Here is a 9,484-nt window from a genome sequence, read left to right on the forward strand (position 1 = left end):
TTTTTTGGTAGTTTGATAGGTATGGCACTAAATAGGTAAATTAATTTGGGTAGAATGGTCATTTTTATTATGTTAGCTCATCCTACCCATGAACAATCAATGTTTTTTCAATTGTTTAGATCTAGTTTTAATTGTTTGGAAAATGTTTTCTAGTTGTTTTCGTATAATTCCTGTGTTTGTTTTGGTAGATAGATTCCTAAGTATTTTATATTATCTAGGGTGATTTTAAATGGTGTTTCTCTTTCTACCTCTTGCTGCTATGATGTGTTGGAAATATATAGAAATGCTGATGATTTATGTGCATTTATTTTGTATCCTGCAACTTTGCTAAAGTTATTGATTATTTCTACAAGCTTCTTAGTTGATTCTCTAAGTAGACCATCATATCATCTGCAAAGAATGATAGCTTAGTCTCCTCATTGCCTATTTTGATACCCTCAATTTCTTTTTCTTCTCTAATTCCTACTGCTAGTGTTTCTAGTACAATGTTAAATAATAGAGGAGATAATGGGCATCCTTGTTTCACTCCTGATCTTATTGGAAAGGCTTCTAATTTATCCCCATTGCATATGATGCTTGTTGATGGTTTTAGGTATATACTATTTATTGTTTCTAGGAAAGGACCTTCTATTCCTATACTTTCCAGTGTTTTCAATAGGAATGGGTGCTGTATTTTGTCAAAGGCTTTTTCAGCATCTATTGAGATAATCATGTGATTTTTGTTTGTTAGTTTGTTGATATGGTCAATTATGTGGATGGTTTTCCTAATGTTGAACCATCCTTGCATTCCTGGTATAAATCCCACCTGTTCATGGTGGATGATCCTCTTGATCACTTGCTGGAGTCTCTTTGCTAGTATTCTATTTAGGATTTTTGCATCTATGTTCATTAGGGAGATTGGTCTGTAGTTTTCTTTCTCTGTTTTTGATCTACCTGGCTTTGGAATCAGTACCATATTTGTGTCATAAAAGGAATCTGGTAGGACTCCTTCTTTGCTTATTATATCAAATAATTTGTGTAGTATTGGGATTAGTTGTTCTTTGAATGTCTGATAGAATTCACTTGTGAATCCATCAGGCCCTGGAGATTTTTTCTTAGGGAGTTGTTTGATGGCTTGTTCAATTTCTTTTTCTGATATGGGATTATTTAGGTATTCTATTTCTTCTGCTATTAATCTAGGCAATTTGTATTTTTGTAAATATTCATCCATACCTCTTAGATTGCTATATTTATTGCCATATAATTGGACAAAATAGTTTTTAATGATTGCCTTAATTTCCCCTTCATTAGAGGTGAGGTCTCCCTTTTCATCTTTGATACTGTCAATTTGGTTTTCTTCTTTCTTTTTTTTAATTAGATTGACCAGTACTTTGTCTATTTTATCTGTTTTTTTCAAAATACCAGCTTCTAGTCTTATTTATTAATTCAATAGTTCTTTTACTTTCGATTTTATTAATTTCTCCCTTGATTTTAGTATTTCTAATTTAGTTTTCATCTGGGGATTTTTAATTTGCTCGCTTTCTAATTTTTTAAGTTGCATGCCCAATTCATTAATCTCTGCCCTCCCTAGTTTGTTAATATATGCACTCAAGGATATAAATTTCCCCCTGAGTACTGCCTTGGCTGCATCCCACAGAGTTTGGTAGGATGTCTCATCATTGTCATTCTCTTCAATGAAATTGTTGATTGTTTCTATGATTTCTTCTTTGACTAGCTGGTTTTGGAGAATCATATTATTTAATTTCCAATTAGTTTTTGATTTGCCTGTCCAGGTGCCCTTACTAATTTTTGCATTATGATCTTAGAAAGTTACATTTATTATTTCTGCTCTTTTGCATTTATTTGCAATGTTTCTATGCCCTATTACATGGTCAATCTTTGTGAATGTACCACGTGCCGCTGAAAAGAAGGAAGACAAATTTTTTTTAAGAAAAGAAAGGGACAGCTAAGTGGCTCAGGACTGGAGACAGGAGGTCCTATAGCCTCAGATACTCCCTAGTTGTGTTACTCTGGGCAAGTCACTTAACCCCCATTGCCTAGTCCTTACTGCTCTTCTGATTTGGAATTCAATGAATTCAAAGGCAGAAGGTGAGAGTTAAAAGAAAAAAATGGAATAGAAGGCCTCTGCTTGGGGGGAAGGGTATAGTCTGAGTGCATGTCTCTTTGCCTGGTAGTTTATTCTCTTTCAATTCCTCTTAACCTCTTCAGAACCTGTCAGAACCCTCATATTTCTGCCCATTCCTAGCCCAGATTACCTAAGATTTTACAGTTAGAATATAGAATATTTAACACTAATGATCCAGCCCAATAAAAAGAGCTAATTGAGGGACCATAGAGCCAAAGCTAGAGGGGACCTTGGGGACTATCAAATCTAGCTTAACAATTTTACAGATATGGAAACTGAGATCTAGAAAAGAACAGTAAACTATTTTTTGAATAATAAACTATTATAGTAATTTATTATAACATATCTATATATTGACATAATATAATATATAATAATAGGCTAGTAATTAATTTAGTAATAATGTTATATATTAAATTTATTACTTTATAATATATTTAATAATACCAGTGTATCATTATAAAATAGCAAGTGAATAGTAAACTATTGTTGTATTTGTTATATATGTTATATGTTATATTATATGTGTATGTTATAATATATAATATAATATGTAAAATATATAATATTTGTTATAATTTATCATATAATTTAATTAATAATCAATTGTGCTAGTTTATTATCATAAAATAATAAAGGAATTGTAATTTATTTGGTGGGGTTTTACCTCAGATTCTCTGGCTCTAGAACCATGTTCTTTTTGCTGGACTTAGAATCAGAAAGATATGGGTTCTAGCTCCTATTTCTACCATTGCATGATCTTGGCCAAATCACTTTTATTCTCTGGGCCTCAGTTTCCTCATCTCTAAAATGGCAATCTATTGTAGAGATCAAGAAAGTTGATGTTTGTCAGTGTCTTTGTATCCCTAGAGGCTAGCACAGTGTTGTTCTGAATTAGGATCATAGATCTAGAACCACGTTTACTCCTCCATCTTCTATACTGCTCGGGTTCTCAATCTGGCCATATTTCCTTGATCTACTCAGCTGTCAGGGGACTATGAGGCTGTTCTCCCCAAAAGGAACTTTTTTGAGATTTTATAGTCTAGAAGTATCAAACACACACCAGATTCAAGTGTAATTGGGAAATATTTAACAAAATAAATTAAAATACAATAAAACATAGATTATGTTAGTAGTTTTTAAAGTCAATATATGGCCAGCAAGGATCCTTAGGTATGGTCTAGTACAGTGATGACAAACCTTTTAGAGATGGAGTGCTATGCCCCACCCCCACGCCACCTACAGACCAAGTACTGTGCCTCTCTCCCCCACATGCTGGGTACCAGGTGTTCCCCTACCTCCCTTACCCTACACAGGGGAGAGAGAAAGCTCTCCCATTGGGCTGCTGGGTGGAGGGGGAGAGGAAGTGAGGAATGTCCTCAGTGAGTACAGAGAGGGGGAGGGGAGTGGCCTGAGCCATCTGCTCCCCTCCAGCTCTGCCACCTATGAGCCACCCAACTTACCCCACTGTATGCTCCCATTGACTGCTGGGCAGAGGAGCGGGGATGTGAAAAAATATCATCAGGCACAATAGAGAGAGGGAGGGGAGCAGCGCCACCTGAGTATGTCTGCCTCTTTAGTAACAGACTGCAGTGGAGAGGGCAGTTGCATGCCCACAGAGAGCACTCTGTGTGCCATTTTTGGCATCCATGCCATAGGTTCACCATCACTGGTCTAGTGTCTTCCCATTTCTCTTTGAGTTTGACACCGCTGCTCTAGTCCAACAATCTCATTTGACAAATGAAGAAACTGAGGCCCAGAGAGGATAAGTCACTTGCCCCAAAATATAGAAATAGTGGTTTAGGAAATTTAGGATGTAAACCTAGATCCTCTGGCTACAAATGAAGTATTCTGTCAGGGATATGGCACTTCAGTGCCAAGCTGCCCCTTATACCTATTGTTTTGTAGTTTTTCGGTTGTGTCCAACTCTTTGTTGGACATTTTGGAATTTGGAATTTTCTTGGAAAGGGGACTAGAATGGTTTACTATTTCCTTCTCCAGCTTATTATTCAGATGTGGAAACTGAAGCAAACAAGATTAAGTGACTTGCTCAAGGTCACATAGCTAGAAAGTATCAGAGGCTGGACTTTTTCTTTTTTTTTTAAATTTTTTAAATTTAATAACAAATTTTCACAAAAGTTTTCCAAAGGCATTTGAGCCATATTATCTCCCTCTTTTCTTCCCTTCCAGAGCTGACAAGAAATTCAATCTGGGTTATATATGTATTATCACACAAAACATATTTCTATATTATTCATTTTGTAAGAGAATAATCCTATAGAACCAGAACCCCCAAACATAAACTCAAATAAATGAGTGATAAATCATGTTTTCTTCTGAATTTCTACTGCCACAGTTCTTTCTCTAGATGCAGATAACGTTTTATCTGTGAATAGAGTCCCTCAGAATTGTCCTAGATCTTTATATTGCTGTTAGTAGCAAAGTCTATCACATTTAATTGTTCCATAATATTGCTGTTTCTGTGTACAATGTTCTCCTGGTTTTGCTTATTTTACTCTGAGCCATTCCCCAATTGAGGGACACCCCTTCAATTTCCAACTCTTTGTCACCACAAAAAGAGCAGCTATAACTTTTTGTACAAACAGGCCCATTCCCATTTTTTTTTTTTTTTTATCTCTTTGGGATACAGACCTAATAGTGGTATGGCTGGATCAAAGGGCAGGCATTCTTTTATAGCCCTTTGAGCATAGTTCCATATTGCCCTCCAGAATGGTTGGATCAGTTCACAACTCCATTAGAAATGCGTTAGTGTCCCAAGTTTGCAGAGGCTGGATTTGAACTTAAGAAGAGGCATCTTCCTGACTCCAGTCTGGTACTTTATCCACAGATTGCCCCTTGTCGTAGGCATTTCATGAGTGTTTTTTCAACTCAGTTCTTTGCTTTTGTTTTACCATATATAATATATATTGAGAATTATGAACATTATTACTAGTACTTCAATATTTCGAGGATCTGTGATTTTATTGGTTTGGGCCTTCCCTTCACTGATTCAGATCACAGCTCTTTTGTGCCTGAGGAGATGGTTTCATTAGTTGCTGGGATCTGACCCTTATGGACAAAGCCCAGGGGGATGAGCCCTTCTAAACTTAGTGAAGCTGGTTCTTGGACTGTCCTCCAAGTAGTACAGTCTGTGACCAGGACTGGCTTCAAAACCTTTCCAGTCTGAATGAATTCATTAAGTACCTACTATGTGCCTGGTACTGTGCTAAGTAAGTGTTGTGGATGTAAAGACAAAAGTGAAAATAGTCCCTGCCTTCAAGGAGCTTAGAGTCTGGGGGAGAACACTGAGTGTATGTTTATAGATTCCTAGACATAAAAGACAAGGATACAAATCTGCCAGGACAAGCTCTCCACTAACATAGCCTTCAAAAATCTGAAATGAGGGGGCAGCTGGATGGCCCAGTAGACTGAGAGCCAGGCCTAGAGATCAGAGGTCCTAGGTTCAAATCTGGCCTCAGACACTCCCTAGTTGTGTGACCCTGGGCAAGTCACTTAACCGCCTTTCCTAGCCCTTACCACTCTTCTGCCTTGGAGCCAATATACAGTATTAACTCCAAGAGGGAAGGTTAAGGGTTTAAAAAAAAAATTAAATAAAAAATGTTTAAAAAAGTATTTGCAGATTATGATTGTAGATCAAAAGATAAAAAATGTTTAAAAAATATCTTTTCATCTGAAAACATACTTTTCAAAACATTTTTTTTATTTTTCTTGATTTTTTTTTCTACATTTTCTTTTGCATCATGGCTAACATGGAAATATGTTTTCAATATCAAATTGCTTGTCTTCTCAATGAAGGGTAGGGCAAAGAGAAAGGGAGAAAATTTGGAACTCAGAATTTTTTAAAAAATGAATGTTATAAACTTTTAATCATAATTGGGAAATATATTAAAAAATAAATTAAAAAAAATTTTTAAGAACCTGGGATCATCTCCATGTCACCATAGGGTATCTCAAGAAAATTTTTATAGTGGGGCAACTCAGTGGATAGAGAGCCATGCCTGGAGACAGAAGGGCCTGGCTTCAAATCTGGCCCCAGATATTTCTTAGCTGTGTGACTTAACCCCCATTGCCTAGCCCTTACTGCTCTTCTGCCTAGAACCAATCCTGAAGATAAAAATTGAGAGCTAAAAAAAATTTTTTTATGGCACAGGTTATTGTCCTTGATACTTAAGATTACAACCCCCTCATTTTCTTTAAGGCTCAGCTCAGACACCACTGTCTAATCAGCCTCTCCAACTGCTAACTTCTTCCCCAAAATCACTTTGCCCTTGTAGACTATGCTTTCTATATATGAACATGGGATCTCCCTCTGATAGGTTCTTTGAGAGCAGAGATTATCATCACTTTAAAAAAGAGAGAGAGAGAGGAAAAGAAACAAAACAAGAAACCCTTTTAGAATTAATACTTTGTTTGGGTTCTAAGATAGAAGAGAAATAATGGTTGTGCAATGGGGGATTAAGGGACTTGCCCAGAGTCACACAGCTAGGAAGAGCCTGAGGTTAGATCTGAACCTAGGACCTCCAATCTCTGGGTCTAGATCTCTCTCCACTGAGCCACCTCACTGCCTTCGCTTGTTGGCTGTGTTTATTGACTGGCAATTATGAGACTGGACTTGGATGTTCTCAGAAACTCTGTCAGGTTCTGTACTGATTCTGCTGGGCCCTCAGTGACTCTGTGCTTCCTCTTCTGGTCTAGGCCCGAGCCTCCATGCAGGCAGAGATGGAGATGAAGGAAGAGGAGGCTGTTAGGCAGCGACAGCGGATCTTGGAGCTGGAGGAAATGCAACAGAGGCTCCAGGAGGCCCTACAGCTAGAGGTGAAGGCTCGCCAGGATGAGGAGTCCATGCGTTATGCCCAGACCAGGTAGGTAATGCCTGCCAAAGACCAGGGGACATCCCTGGCCAGTCCTATTCTCAACCCTTTTCCTGGATCTACAGGGACTTGACTTCATGCCAGTTGCTCTGTAGTGCTTATGTAGTTCTTAGGTTTCTTAAAACAGCTCTGTGTAGAAAGGAAAAAATATATTATGTATGAGAACTTTTCTATTTGTTATTATTATTAAATTATTTATTATTATTATTAAAGCGTGGGTTTTTCATAACAACCTCATGCAGAAGAAAAATAATACCATACTCTATCATAGGCACAAGCCTGCCAGAAACAATTTTTAAAAATTAATTTTAGGTTAATGTAAATCATTTAATCTTTTGGCTTTCCTTTGGCCATATTCCTAAAACCACTCAATCCTTCTCTGATGGGTTTTATTCTGCATCTCAACAAAGAATTGAAGTTATCAAGAAAATTTTCCCTATTCCCTTCAGGGCATAGGAGAAAACCTAGACTTTAATGTATCTATTAACACATCTTAACTAGACAAGAGCTTCCTGCAGTCTGGGGTCTGCTGGTTATTGTTTAACAACTTGCTCTCCTCAAACATAGGCTTTTAAATTTAATCTGCATCATTCACATTTTCTCCACCACTTTTTTAAATCAAGAGACTAACCAAACCAAAAAAGAGTCAAGCCAAGATTTGTTGCATTTGCTGTTTGCCAATTTCCAAGGTGTAAATAAATGCTCATCCAGAAAATCTAACAATTGGCTCTTGGCAGTCAAGGTGAGCTGACTCCAGCCCAGGAGGGTTGGATTAGTTAGTATCCTTAGTATATTAGTGTACTTCCAGGATAGTATTTCCATTTTAAGACTGGTTGCCACCCTTAATCCATTGTCTGGCTTTTTAAAGGCCTGACTTGTAAATACTTTATTAAAAGATTGAGATTAGTCCTAAGGGAAAAAGGAAAGGGATTTAGAGGAGGGCGTTGTTGCCAGAAATTTAAGTACTGATAAGTTTTCCTTCTTTCTGGTAAGTCTGGAAAGGACTTCAGATTAGAGAAAATCATTCTCAGTTGAACTAAAAAGGAGACTTGAATATGCTTCCGTATCTGTGAGTTAGGGAGTGCCAGAATAATACCAGCACTTTTTACCTTTTATGTCATTTAACAGATGAGGAAACTGAAGCCCAAATTGGGAAAGTAACTTGCTCAAGGACAAGGAAAAGATAGAGCCTAAACTCAAACTCAAGTCGTCTGATTCCATATTGACTGCTCTGTCTTGACAGGGTTTAACTTTGAAAAAACACAGAGAGGGCAGCTGGGTAGCTCAGTAGAGTGAGAGTCAGGCCTAGAGACAGGAGGTCCTAGGTTCAAATCTTGCCTCAGCCACTTCCCAGCTGTGTGACCCTGGGCAAGTCACTTGACCCCCATTGCCCACCCTTACCAATCTTCCACCTATGAGAAAATACACCGAAGTACAAGGGTTTAAAAAAAACAAAACAAAAAAAAACACAGAACTATGAAATAGTCATAAAGGCCACTCTTTACTTAAGGGAAAGGGGGAACAGGGCTGATTAGGCCTCCACTCAGAGCGCGCACCACGTGCCTTATGCAGAGTGGAGGATTGAACTCTGCTTGTTCTGGTCCCTGACCCCCTGGGAGTGCCACCATGCCAGATAACAACTCCGAGGAACAAAAGAAATTGGGGGAACTTATATACCATTTGAGAAGATCCAGGGGCTGGGAAAGATGATTGACATTATACTGACAGGATACAGTCCAGCTTGGGAAAGGAATCCTAGCTGGAGGCTAGAGTGTTTGGGAAAGTGGCTACTTACTGTAGATACTAAGGGATGGCCCCTGCCCAGATGTGTCTTCCTGGAAAAGGGTCTCTGATAGGCTGGGCTAGACTACCCAAGACAAAAGGGTATTTAGCATTTACCCCAGGGTCCATTATTCAGTCTGCAGCTACTAGCCTGAGATTCCCTTCAGGGTGGATTCTCATGGGAACAGGGACCCAGCACAAGCTTTGGGGGTCTCCAACTTACAAGCTATTCCTAAAACTTGGGGTTCATCAGATCTCACTAGGCCACAAGTTTAGGGTCTCTAGATTTCACGTCGACAACAGGAAGACTCATCTTCCTAAGTTCAAATCCAGCCTCAGATACTTACAAGGTGTGTGAATCTAGGCAAGTCACTTAACCCTCTTTGCCTCTGTTTTCTCATCTGAGAAATGAACTGAAAAAGAAAATGCCAAGAAAACTCCAAATGGGCAGCTAGGTAACTCAATGGATAGAGAACCAGGCTTAGATGTCCCAGGTTCAAATGTGACCCTAGATGCTTCCTAGTCATTTAACCCCAATTGCCTAGTCCTTACCATTCTTCTACCTCAAAACCGATTCTTAGTATCAGTTCTAAGACCGAAGGTAAGGGGAGAGACAGTGACATACAGACAGACAAAAGAGGAGAGAGAGAGAGAGAGAGAGAGAGAGAGAGAGAGAGAGAGAGAG

At 38.4% G+C, this 9,484-nt stretch overlaps 1 protein-coding gene across 1 annotated transcript in view; it reads left to right on the forward strand.

Moving 5' to 3' along the window:
* DEF6 (DEF6 guanine nucleotide exchange factor) overlaps nt 1-9,484 on the forward strand; it is a 44,427-nt gene that overhangs the window by 31,578 nt on the left and 3,365 nt on the right. Inside the window, exon 4 of the mRNA XM_044675283.1 lies at nt 6,842-7,008. Within this exon, the coding sequence (XP_044531218.1) occupies nt 6,842-7,008 (167 nt within the window). The remainder of the gene's footprint in view (nt 1-6,841; nt 7,009-9,484) is intronic.

This window comes from Gracilinanus agilis, chromosome 4, assembly GCF_016433145.1.
Source record: "Gracilinanus agilis isolate LMUSP501 chromosome 4, AgileGrace, whole genome shotgun sequence".
NCBI lineage: Eukaryota > Metazoa > Chordata > Mammalia > Didelphimorphia > Didelphidae > Gracilinanus > Gracilinanus agilis.